The sequence below is a fragment of the Rana temporaria genome, chromosome 5 (genome assembly GCF_905171775.1).
Source record: "Rana temporaria chromosome 5, aRanTem1.1, whole genome shotgun sequence".
Classification (NCBI taxonomy): domain Eukaryota; kingdom Metazoa; phylum Chordata; class Amphibia; order Anura; family Ranidae; genus Rana; species Rana temporaria.
The window spans coordinates 160,244,215-160,257,807 of NC_053493.1; the positions used below are offsets into that span (position 1 = coordinate 160,244,215).

The 13,593-nt window shown below is 45.0% G+C and overlaps 1 protein-coding gene across 3 annotated transcripts in view; it reads left to right on the top strand.

Moving 5' to 3' along the window:
* GRB10 (growth factor receptor bound protein 10) overlaps positions 1-13,593 on the top strand; it is a 244,748-nt gene that overhangs the window by 229,229 nt on the left and 1,926 nt on the right. For 2 of the 3 annotated variants that reach the window (XM_040353308.1, XM_040353309.1), the window contains 3 exons: positions 431-497; positions 581-668; positions 1,692-1,785. In XM_040353308.1, coding sequence (XP_040209242.1) covers positions 431-497; positions 581-668; positions 1,692-1,785 — 249 coding nt within the window. The remainder of the gene's footprint in view (positions 1-430; positions 498-580; positions 669-1,691; positions 1,786-13,593) is intronic. The other variant, XM_040353310.1, reaches the window with a different exon arrangement.

Sequence of the window (13,593 nt, forward strand, 5' to 3'; positions counted from 1 at the left end):
TGATTGTTTTAAAATGCTGATGTCTCCTCGTAAATTGTAGGGTATCTTATGCCGCCACACCTCCGAGTTGAGGCAGATATGGCTGAGGTGGCTATAATGTAAAGGTCTTCAGGGCTGGGTCCTGGACAAGCAATAGGTGTCTCGCTTATTTGATTTGGTCTCAGACAGAGGGGATGTTTATCTGCAGGAGGCGTGTATACTCTGTAAACTCCTAAGAGCATATGCAGTTTAGGATTTTGATACCCCTCTTTGTGCATAAAGCCCTGAAGCATTTTTTGTTTGCATTTTGAAAATGACCTTTTTAATGTCTATGCTGCTAGTCCCTGGCTTTTTACATTCCTTTAAATGCGTCCTATGTATAACGGAATTGCTTCTGGGATTTTTCTTCTGTAATTTTAGTCTCATAGGATATGTGGCTTTTGTTTTATAGAAACGCAGTTCGCGGATGAATGTTTTAGGAAGCCAAAGCCCACTTCATCCTTCTACACTTAGCACAGGTAAGTAACTGAACTTTGTATTTTATATTTAAAAAATGTACATTTGTCATGCTTTATTGGAACAACATTTTTGTTTTTTGAAGTTATTCATAGGACACAGCCTTGGTTCCATGGTAGAATATCTCGAGAAGAGTCACAAACAATCATTAAACAACAGGGGCTTGTGGATGGGTAAGAACTTAAAAAAAACTATTTAGGATAGTACTGTTGTCAAAAATATTCTTCCTTCAGTCACTTTACCAAATACCATCTTGGGCAATTGCCGCTTGCACAGTTGTAGCAACTGGAATATTTTCCCTCACCACCACACAGATGATTGTGAACTCAATACAGTGGGTGATAGTCCTTGGTGAGAACAGGCAGCAATAAAAACCTGATTAGTATAACCAGTAACCACTAAAAATGGAAAAAAGGGAAACCGGTAGTGAAACCTTGCAGCTTGTCTGTTCCCTACTGCACATGCACGAAGCACGCTGTGCTTTGTGAATGGCCCGACGGCGGGGAAGGAGGAGGTGGGTCATGGCGAGATCACCTGAAAGTGGGTACATGTCAAAACAAGGTATTTGCTCTCCCCTAACCCCCCAAAAAGGTGGCGAATGTGGGAGGGGGGAGAAAAGGCAGATAAATAGAGATTCACCCTTTTGGGTGGAGCTCTGCTTTACGCTTGTCATACATAATTACTTTTTGTTGGATGCCTGCTGAACCAGCCAAAATTTGAGCTGTGGGTGTCTCTACCTGGCTCACCAAGTCTTTCAAAATTGAGGGAGCAAGATAGAAAAATGTCAGCCAAACAGACTGCAGCCAATCAGATGCAGTCACTGGGGAATTCAGGCAGCCGTGGATGCTGCATGCGTCTGTATACAGTAGCTGGCAGAGCTGCCCATGGCTTGATGTTTGGCTAGGTCAGCATGCTTGACTTAAACCGCTGTCACCAGAACAGAAGTCTGTTAGATTTAACCTTTTGCTCTGGTAACTGTAACATTGTTGGGTTTGCCATCGCTTTTTCAGTGACTGTGGTCACCAGGAGGGCTACAGCTTCTCAGTGGGGAACACACCACATTAAAAATCTGACATGGGTTTTAATATTTCTCCGCTCTTTACAGATCTGCAAAAGCTCCTTGTTTGCATGCGCTTTAACCATTAGGTTGTAATTTTATTTATTGCTAAACAATTATTGGACCTAATTCTTTTCAGCCTCTTTCTCATACGAGATAGTCAGAGTAATCCAAAGGCGTTTGCGCTTACACTGTGTCATCACCAGAAAATAAAGCATTTCCAGATTTTACCTGTAAGTATTGCTTGTCCATGACATCCTCATACTCCTATCCCGACCCCCCCGTATCTTTTAATACATAGTATAGTGTGTCAACTAGTTTCAATCTTTTTTTTTTTTTATTTTATTTTTTATTTTATTTTTTCATGCTTTGCAATAAAAAAAATCTTGCATTTCAGAACCTGAGGGCAGACTGTGCCCAACTCTTTCATATGATTGACAGCAAACATTTGCACATTATAATGTTCGTGATGCTACACTGTAGCTGTCACAAGACTTTAATAAAACTATTCATATCTGTTTCTTGATTTGTTTGCATTTCCAATGCATGTCATCTTCCAGTATGTGTTTGTTTTTTTATTCCTGTCCAGAACTAGCATTTTTGGCAGGGACAATTTTGTCTAACCTACAGATGAATTTATGATCCGTGTTTAAATTGTGTGTTGTCATTTTAAATTTGAATGTTCATCCAGGACCATATATCAATCTGTGCTACAATGCTAGAACTGAATTTAGGGGATATAAAAGACACTTGTCTAGCTCTCCATTCATTTATAACATACTTAAATTATGGCTCTGCATTCTTTAAGGCTGGGTTCACACTTAAAACGGATGCAGCTGACAACAGGGGTCCGGTGTGTCCCTGTTCTCCATTTCAAGGACGAACTGAGCCTGAATTTTTGCCTGAATTCGGACCTGAAACCGAGCCAAAGATGCACAGGACCCCTGTGCAATCTGCTCAGCAGCCGCCCCGGACATGTGTGAACCGGCTCCATTGAGAGACTATTACAATCTCCTTTCATAAGTGTGAACACAGACTGAATGTTTTTCAAATGTAAGCGGTGAAAGTATTGGAATTTGACTTTGTGGTATTCTGTCTCTTTCAGCCAATGGACACCCTGGTTCAGACTGGGGGGAAGGGGTGGTGGGCAGGGCAGAAGCAACACAAAGCCAATCAATTGAGCTGCAGGGTAATAAGTATGCTAATGGGAGGAGAGAGAAGTGCAACAAAGATTAGCTCATCGCTGTGTTTTAACTGTCTAGTCACAGGCTAGAGGAGAGGGACAAGACCTGCAAGTCTTTCACTGGTGTATTTAGTAAATTGACATTTCACTTTTAAGCTGAACTCCAGGCAATTTATGTGTAGACTACATGAAAGATATATTGTAGATTTATATGGTGCAAATTATAAAATGACATTTTTAACCCCTGTAGGATGCTATAAAAACCAAGTATGATGTACAAAATGTGTTAAAATATGTAATGTATTCATATAGCAATTGATGTGGTCTCACTGTTTCAAGTTTTTGTATGCAAATGTTAACTTTTTCTGTAAATCTTTGGTCTGACCCTTCCCAACACATTAATGTCTAATGAGACCATTGTGTAAGTACCAATAGTAGGGCAGGGAAGACAGGACAGGTATGATGTGCAAAAAAATCGCAGCTACCTACCTAGCCCTCTCTAAATTTACTGGAGTTTTGAAGTTTTCACCAAATGTGACCGTTTTTTTTAAAATGTGCATGTTGATCATATGCTTATAAAAAATAATAATAATCCACGCATAGGAAAATTAAATATGGTTGCAGCCCCCTTAAAAAAAAAAACTCCCAAGGAGAATAAACTCCAGTAACTAAGTGTGTATAAACAGACTAGGTACCAAACACCAAGACTCACACCTGTGAGAAGTGTATATTGGTATATAAATGGCAGCTGGCCTTCCAATTGTGAGGGTCAGCTGTAACAAGTGTGTGAACACTGTTAGGTGTCAAAAACGCCTAATATATGCAAATCTAGGTGCAATTTTGGCCAGTAATATAAAGTATAAGGACACTACGAAGTGTCTGAAGTGGCCCATATAAAGAATGCAAAATGGAATGTGCAAAAATAAATTGAGGTGCTGTGAACAATAAACCACCTATTAAAATGGGTCAATGTTAAAAAAAAAAACCTTAGCATAGGTACCATAATTGAGAAAAGCAGATTTTACCACAAATTTATAAAAATTAAACAGGCACCCCAAAGTCCATCCACAAAGCACAGAGAAAGTGCAGTCGTGGTAAGATAAACCTGATCTTGGCCTCCTGCTAATTAGTTCATATACCATAAAGGGCAAATTGATTGATACAATGTCCAGGATTAGGTACAAAAAGTCCACCAGAACCAGGTCACATGCATTTCACGATACCAAAGTTGTTAATACTTGTGCAGGAGATATTCAGTAACACCTCTAAATGTTCCGTAGTGCCAACAGACAGTTGCCTAGGGTGATCCCCCTCATGTGTCCCCACTCACCAGATTGCGGCACCCCAACAGGGGCAGACAGCGTGTCAGATAGGGTCCACAGCAGGAATGCTGGTATTCCTGGATGCTTCTCTCCCCACCTGCTCCAAATTCTTTTCCGCTTCTCTGCAGCTGGGACTGGATGTTAGAAGATCCTGAACAAAAATTAAATCACAAGGGCTCCCATGGTGTAGTAAATTGTTGAAGTTGCCTTTTTATTAAAAACAAAACAAACATGCTGCAACAAAAGTGAGTGGGATAATTGTCGCAGTAATCCACACTGGTAAGTATCCGAGCAGCAGTGATAGCACTGTTGGCTCGGTAGTTCCGGTTTCGACGTGAGTACGAGGAGCCTACGTACTCATGTCGAAACCGGAACTACCGAGCTTACAGTGGAACGCACGCTACTACCACTGCTGCTCGGATACTTACCAGTGTGGCATACTGCTGCATTTATCCCACTCATTTTAAACTGCCAGCCGCTTTTGTTACGGCATTTTTGTTTTGGTTTGTTTTTAATAAAGACCACTTCAACATTTTTTTTACTACACCATGGGAGTCCTTGTGATTTTTATTTTTAAGGATCTTCTAATATCCAGTCCCAGCTGCAGAGAAGCTGAAAAGATCATTTGGAGCAGGTGGGGAGAGAAGCATCCAGGAATACCAGCAGTCCTGCTGTGGACCCTATCTGACACGTTGTCTGTCCCTGTAGGGGTGCCGCAATCTGGTGAGTGGAGACACATGAGGGGGATCACCCTAGGCAACTGTCTCTCTGTTGGCACTACGGAACACTTGGAGGTGTTACTGAATATCTCCTGCACAAGTATTAACAACTTTGGTATCGTGGAATGCATGTGACCTGGTTCTGGTAGACTTGTTGTACCTCATCCTTGACATTGATGCAATCAATTTGCCCTTTATGGTATATGAACTAATTTAGCAGGAGGCCAAGATCAGGTTTATCTTACCATGGCTGCACTTTCTCTGTGCTTTGTGGATGGACTTGGGGTGCCTGTTTAATTTTTATAATTTGTGGTAAAATCTGCTTTTCTCACTTATGGTACCTATGCTAAGGTTTTTTCCCTATCCGTCTTTCAGGACAGCCACAATAGAGATAGGCTCCTCCCCTTCCTGTTGGAAACACTGCACAGCCTTCAAATTCTCTCCTCCCCTTGCCAGACCTCAGTTCTTAGTGTTTCCTCCGGTGGGGAGACACTGCAGAGGAACCAGAGATGGGCAGTCAGGGGACTGTGGCTACATAATTTTTTTCCTATCAAAGGGAGCAGAGGCCTTCCTGGAAAATCAGGCGAGGACTTACCGCCGAAACGCCACCCCAATCCGTGTCGAGCGCGACAGCCGGCTTGCGGGGGGTCCCTATCGTGTCCACAGGACCGAGGCGTGGGGGGGCAGATCCGAGCGCCCTCCTTTCTCAGGCCGCATTCGTCTCTCTCAAGATCGCGGGCCGAATGGCGGGTGACGTCATTTCCGGCAGCGCTCCAGAAACGCTCCCCTTTGACCCGCGACTTCCGGTTCCGGGTCGCGGCGCTGATAGGGACCCACGCGTCTGCTGGAGGAGTCTGATACTCGCCGGGGCGAGTAGACAAGCGCAACCACCGCAGAATGTCGGCGACTTCTCCGGAGCATGGCCCGACCAAGGACGCTTCCTCCAGCCAGCCTCAGGTAAGGGTTTTCCTGGGGAGGGAATCCCAGACCTTAGGCCTTGTCTTTTTTCCCCTCTAAAGCCCCTTGGTGGTTGGGGGGGGGGGAGGGGGAGAAGACAGTGGGAACCCAGCAGTAGCGTCTGTCTAGGGATTCCCCCAGGGTTGTAACCGCTGTTTTTTTCTATTTAAAAAAAAAAAAGGGGGGACATTTTTTTGTATGTAAATTTTTTTGGTTAAATCACTTTTTTGGAATTAATGTGTGGGGGGCCCCCTTCTTATCTTTTCAGAAAAGCCTAGAGAAAACGGGAAGGACACATAGTTCAAGGAAAAAATGTGCCTCCTGTAGGGACTCTCTTCCTGACTCTTGGTCTAAAGTGCTATGTAGAGACTGCATACTTTCTCTTGTTAGGGAAAGGGATGCAGAACAGGAAGATAGTTTAGCAGCGTCTGTTAAAGAATTGACTTCTACGTTTTCTTCTTTTAAGTCATTGAAAGAATGCAGCCCCCTTTGGACCCCACACAGGTTACAACCCATCCTGACGATCAGGGTCCTGCTCCTGTTTCTCCTGACCCCTCAGCAGTAGCAGTTGATTTTGCAGGCCCTTCTCAGGTGCAACACTCTCTGTTAGAGAATGTTGCTTCCGACTCCCAGGCAGAGTCAGAGGAAGAAGACCAGGACGGTGAGCCCAAAAAGTCTTCTAGGTATAAATTGTCTCTTGACGACGTTGAGGAATTACTAGGGGCTATTTACACGACCTTAGGCATTCACACAGACAATAAGCCCCTTAGCCTCCACGACCAGATGTACAAGGGTCTGGGGGAACACAAGGGAAGGGTCTTCCTGGTTCACGAACTTCTAGTAGATACTGTTAAGAAGGAGTGGCAAGACCCTGAAAGGAAGCCCTTTTTTTCTCAGTCCCTTAAAAGAAGATTTCCCTTCTCAGAAGACCCCACTTCCGTTTGGAATAAAATGCCTAAATTAGATGCGGCCTTTTCACAGGTTTTCAAGAAAACCGACTTGGCATTTGAGGATATGGGCAATCTGACAGATGCCATGGACAAGAGGGCGGACTCTCTATTGAAAAAAACATGGGAGTCCGTTATTGGGAACTTAAAGCCAGAATTGGCAGTTACGGTAGTGGCCCGTAATTTGGAGCATTGGCTCTCAAAAATTCAAGAACACATTGAGGCCAGGACGGATAAGGACACTATCTTAGCTTCCTTCTCTACAATTTTAAAAGGGGTGGCCTATATTGCTGATGCTTCGGCAGAATCAGTTCGCATGTCGGCTAGGTCGGCAGCTCTAGCTAATTCTGCCAGAAGAGCTCTCTGGCTCAAGACCTGGTCTGGGGACATTGCTTCCAAGTCCAAACTATGTGGGATTCCATTCACAGGGGACCTCCTGTTTGGCCCAGGTCTGGAGTCAGTCTTAGACCGCACGGCGGATAAGAAAAAATCTTTCCACTTCAAACGTAAAGCCCCACTGAAAGGGAGGGGATTTCGTCCCCAAAGACACACAGGGGTCCCTAAAACAGAAGCCCAGAAAAAGGTCTGGACACCCAGAGGAAGGGGAGCGATTTTTCGCCCTCCTGACCAGCCCCCTAAGAAACAATGACTCCCAGATCAGGGTGGGGGGAAGGTTGGGGGCCTTCCTTCCACAATGGGAGTCCTTTTCCCCCAACAGGTATGTCTTGGCGATCATCAGAAGGGGGTACTCACTGGAATTTTCATTCCCTCCCCCTCAGAGGTTCCTGAAAAGGCAGAAGCCCTATTAGGGGCCTTGAAGGACCTGGAAGACCAAAAGTGGAAGAAAAAAAGGGGTTTTACTCCCATATTTTCGTGGTAAGGAAACCTTCTGGAAAGTACAGGTTAATCCTAAACCTAAAACCACTGAACAGGTCAGTTGCGTACAAGAGATTCCGTATGGAGTCAATTTTTTCGGTCAGGGCCCTCCTACCTCAGAATTGCTTTATGGTCCCCCTGGACCTCAAAGACGCGTACCTGCACGTACCCATTGCAGAGGGGTCTCAGGATTTTCTGCGTCTAGCGATAGACTTAGGAACAACGGTGGTGCACCTTCAGTTCCAGGCCTTGCCATTCGGTCTATCCTCCTCGCCCCGCGTGTTCACAAAGGTCCTGGCGGAACCTATAGCCTTTCTGCGGCTCCAGGGGGTAGGCATAATAGCATACTTGGACGACCTGCTTCTTTTTGCGGCATCTCCAGAACAACTATGCAGGGACCTGGAGTTAACCAAGAAGACCCTTACGGCTCTAGGGTGGCTGTTAAACTTAGACAAGTCCAGCCTAATACCCTCTCAACGCATTCCGTACTTAGGGTACCTCTTGGACTCCACCCTTTTAAGGGTCTTTCTTCCCTTAGAGAAGGTTCTGAAATTAGACAGGGCGGTAGCTGTCCTTCAGGGCAGTCATCAGGTATCAATCAGATCCCTGATGTCAACATTGGGTTTGTTAACCTCCACCCTCCCGGCTGTCCAGTGGGCAGGTTCTCACTTTCGGACCCTGCAGGCCTTCCTGCTAAAGATCTGGGATCAAAGCATAGAACGACTAGACATCCTAGTACAGGTCCCATCCCACGTAAAGAGGTCTCTATGGTGGTGAAGAAAAATCTCCAATTTGTCGCAAGGTCGTCTGTGGCATATTCCGTTCCCGCAGGTTGTTACCACAGACGCAAGCGGCAGGGGCTGGGGTGCTCACCTGGGGTCACTTCCAGCGCAAGGCCTCTGGAAAAATGCAGAGCTGAAAAATTCCTCCAACTGGAAGGAACTGAGGGCGGTCGGTCTAGCCCTCATATTCTTCCAGGAAAAGCTGCAGGGGTACCACGTCCAGGTGAGGTCAGACAATGTCTCGGCCGTGGCCTACTTGAACAAACAGGGTGGCACCAGGTGCATAGCTCTGTCGGCCATAACAGCAGAGATTTTTCACTGGGCAGAGGCGAACACCCTATCCCTGTCAGCTGTTTTCCTAAAAGGAATAGAAAACAGTACAGCGGATTTTCTCAGCCGAAGCCAACTAAGAGAGGTCGAATGGGCCCTCAATCAGGAAGTCTTCCATCTCCTGGTCAAGAAGTGGGGTGCTCCGGAGATAGACCTCTTTGCGTCCAGAGCAAATGCAAAAACCCCTTGTTTTTTCTCTCAGAACAAGGGGGAGGGAACAAGAGGGGTAGATGCCTTGTCCCAAACCTGGCACTTCAGGATTTGCTACGCGTTCCCTCCGCCAGTCCTTCTACCTCTGGTCCTAAGGAAGTTTCAACTGGAGAAGACTTTGCTAATTCTAGTTGCGCCCCACTGGCCCAAGAGGGCTTGGTTCTCGGTCCTCAAGCAACTGGCCGTAGAACCCCCCTTTTTTCTGCCACTACGAGAGGATCTCCTCTCGCAGGGACCAGTACTCTGCCCCTAGGTACACAGGTGGAACCTGGCGGCATGGCTACTGAAGAGACCTTACTGAGATCTAGAGGGTTTTCAGAGAAGCTAACTGCCACTCTTCTTAACAGCAGGAAAAAGGAGACTCGTTCTATCTATAGAAAGATCTGGCTTCGCTTCAATGTGTGGTGCCGAGAGGGTTCCTTTTCAGTACAGAGCTCCACATCCGTTTTGGAATTTCTCCAGTGTGGGGCAGATAAGGGGTCATCAGTGAGTACCCTAAAGGGTCAGGTCTCAGCCCTTAGTGTATATCTAGAAAGACCTCTGGCCGCAGATCCTTGGATTATTAGGTTCTTTAAGGCTTTGTCCAGACAGAAGCCTTCTCAGGGACCCCCCTTCCCCAAGTGGGATCTTTCGTTAATTTTACAAGTGCTAACAGGGTTGCCTTTTTGAACCATTAGACAAATGTTTGTTAAGAGATTTAACGTTAAAAACAGTCTTTTTAGTTGCAGTGACCACTGCCAGCAGAGTCAGCGAGTTGGAAGCCCTGTCCATACGACCTCCTTTTTGTGTTGTTTTCCCGGATCGGGTTGTTTTTAAAACCGATCCGGCCTTTCTGCCTAAAGTTGCTTCTAAGTTTCATAGAAGCCAGGAGGTTGTATTGCCTTCGTTTTGTTCCAATCCCTCAGGTGAGAAGGAATTCAGGTTTAGTACACTAGATGTCAGGAGATGCATCCTACAGTACTTGGAGCTGACTCAAAGTTTTAGGAAGTCAGACTCTTTATTTGTTTTGTTTTCCGGGGCCAGAAAGGGACAGAAAGCGTCTCGACGCACAATTGCTAGATGGCTTAGACTAGTTATTGGGCAGGCTTACTCCTTGACTGGTAGGGAAGTCCCTACAGGAATAAAGGCACACTCTACTCGAGCAGTAGCTACTTCTCAGGCTGAAAGGGCTGGAGCGACGCCTGATCAAATATGCAGAGCCGCAACTTGGTCCAGCTACGTCACCTTCGTCAAGCATTATAGAGTAGACTTGGTGTCAGCAGGCGAACAAGCTTTTGGGAGAAAAGTCTTGCAAGCCGTGGTCCCACCCTAATTGTAAGTACTCGATTAATCCTCTCTATTGTGGCTGTCCTGAAAGACGGATAGGGAAAAATGGAGTTACACTTACCGGTAACGTCCTTTCCAGTAGTCTTTCAGGACAGCCCTGGTTACCCACCCGAAGATTGGAATGATTGTCTTTAGTCCAGGAACATAGTATGACATTGATGTTTAATTATGGATTACTAACATGTTCTTGTGTCTCCCCAGCGGACCGGAGGTGCTCGTAAAAAACTGAGGTCTGGCAAGGGGAGGAGAGAATTTGAAGGCTGTGCAGTGTTTCCAACAGGAAGGGGAGGAGCCTATCTCTCTATTGTGGCTGTCCTGAAAGACTACTGGAAAGGACGTTACCGGTAAGTGTAACTCCATTTTTTTTTAAACATTGACCTATTTTAATAGGTGGTTTATCGTTCACGGCACCTATATTTTTGCACATTCTATATTTATTTTAGGGCTGTTACTGATCAAAGTTTTTCTGTTCGATTAATCGTCTAATTTCGATTAATTATAACTAGGGTTGTCCCGATACTAGTATCGGGACCGATACCAAGCATTTGCCCGAGTACTTGTACTCGGGCAAATGTTCCCGATGCTTCACCCGATACTTGTACTGTCGGCGGTGATCAGTGCGTGGGGAAGTTACAAGCACCGATCACCGCTGTTTTTAAAGCAGCAGAAAGCCGCCGTGTATGCCGCTGTGTATCTCATGTATCCCGCCGTGTTTCTCTCCCCTTCCGTGCTCCTCCCCCCCCCCCCCCCCTGGAAATGTCAGGATGAGGAGCGGGGTAGGAGCCGGTAAATCCGGCTCCTTACTGCTCTGAATGGACAGAGTCAGTGATCACTCGCATAACAAACATTGTAACCTGTGTTTACAAATGTTTCAGTTTATGAATGAAGAGAAGACGCTGTCTTCACTCCATTCATTTTCAGCGCAGCTGATGCTGCTAAGAAAGGGACAGGGGAACATGTGTCCCTAGTCCCTTTCCCTGTCTCAAAGGGAAGATGGCAGAGGTCTGTTAAGACCCCTGATATCTCACCAAAGCCCCCCCAACAGGGCTGAAAAAAGAAATAAAAAAATAAAAAAACAAAAGCATAAAAAAAATTAAAGAAAAAACACACTGACACGGTCCACCCCTCTTAAAAAAAAAAATAAAAAAAAGAAAGCATTATAAATAAAAAAAAGTGTAAAAAAAAAAAAATGTAAAACAAATTGTTAAAGATAAAAAAAAAAAACCTACTGACACATGTGCCGCTGTCACATGAGATTAAAAAAAAGTATCGGTATTCGGTATCGGCGAGTACTTGAAAAAAAGTATCGGTACTTGTACTCGGTCTTAAAAAAGTGGTATCGGGACAACCATAATTATAACGCACATACAGATCCAACTACCTTTTTTTTTTTTTTTTTTTTTTTAACGGAGAGACCGACCTGCACAGGCCAACACAACAGCATGTAACAACATATACAGCAGAGCAGGTAAATCACTTATTTCCATACAGCCTAACAAAACCATCTACAATGTATATCCACGTGTAGCTAACGTCTAGCGTTCCCCCATGTGTCGCAGCGGCCAGTGCAAAGGTGGGTATATAAGGGGGTTAATCTCTCGGCTGCTGCATGCGTGCCTGGTCGTGGTGTGTCCCTCGGGGGAACCCACCCCACCTACAGCTACGAGGTTCCGGGAATCTCCAAACTTGGGACCTGTCCCGTTTGTCCAGGCCGTGCCCGCCCAGCCTCCCTTCCATTTTCTATTTTTAGAGAGAACCAACTACTTTTAGCTGATCTCCTTGCAGGCTGATTCCCAGTGCAGCCACCAACCACTGGAAAAAATGGATAGCAGGCTACAAAAACACACAAAGGCAGTGCTCGATGAGAATAGCATTAAAACTTTTATAGTCTTCAAGTAGGTAACCAAATAAATATTGCACTGGAGATAAAATCGATGCAGCTACATAAACTGTAAAAATGGTGCGTGTAATACCAAACGGTACCAAAAGCAGTCATAAAAACATGTAGCTAATTATGATACTGGTATAAAAATGTGTACGATACCACTGCTGAATCCAGATGAGGAGAGGTTAACATCAGTCCGTCGGCATGTAGATGTCCCATGAAGGGAACTATCACAACTCCCAGTGGATGGTTATAGAATCCCAGGTTGATAGAGGGAAGTGATAGAGGGAAGTGATAGAGGGAAGTGATAGAGGGAAGTGATAGAGGGAAGTGATAGAGGGAAGTGATAGAGGGAAGTGATAGAGGGAAGTGATAGAGGGAAGTGATAGAGGGAAGTGATAGAGGGAAGTGATAGAGGGAAGTGATAGAGGGAAGTGATAGAGGGAAGTGATAGAGGGAAGTGATAGAGGGAAGTGATAGAGGGAAGTGATAGAGGGAAGTGATAGAGGGAAGTGATAGAGGGAAGTGATAGAGGGAAGTGATAGAGGGAAGTGATAGAGGGAAGTGATAGAGGGAAGTGATAGAGGGAAGTGATAGAGGGAAGTGATAGAGCCCTTGTGTGTGGCAGATAGTAAGGTCCCGCCGGCATGCAGATATGAAGGCACAGCAAAGGAGCCCTTCAGATGGACACGGCAAGCCCCACCAGTGTCCGTGACGTTACTGGATCTCCGACGGAACTCCATGATGGCCCATATATAACGATTAATTAAAAGTTAATTTGCACAGCCCTAATTTATTTTGCACATTCTATTTTGCATTCTTTATATGGGCCACTTCAGACACTTGGTAGTGTCCTCATACTTTATATTACTGGCCCAAATTGCACCTAGATTTGCATATATTAGGTGTTTTTTAAACCTATCAGTGTTCACACACTTGTGACAGCTGACCCTCCCAATTGGGAGGCCAGCTGCTATTTATATACACTTCTCACAGGTGTGAGTCTTGGTGTTTGGTACCTAGTCTGTTTATACACACACTTATTTACTGTTGAGTTTATTTTAGGTAGCGCAACTACCCCATTAATTTTTATTGATCATATGCTTGTTTTGCCCAGATTTTGAGACCAATTTTACATTGCACTAGTAGCAGTAAATGAGAATTTTTTTTTATTTGGTCCACATTTCACTAAAACAAGTAAAATGTATGTCCAATTAGCCCCCTTTTTCTTCCTTGGTATGGGGGGAAACCTTCTGTCTGGTTTTACTGTTGTCCCAGGTCTCTTAATATGGTTTAAACCTCCTTGTGGGTTATGCTGACAATGGTCTCCCCAGATAGGACAAGGACAGGAGTAAAAGCTAACATTAAGTTTTAACTGTTTCCACAAATTTAAAGATTTTAATTTCTGCTGCTGTTGGAGATTTTTCCCCCTGCCTGTCTTGTGAAGCTGTTGTCATGGGGACAGCAAGAAGGGGAAAATCTCTAATGAAGGGCTGCAAAGCAC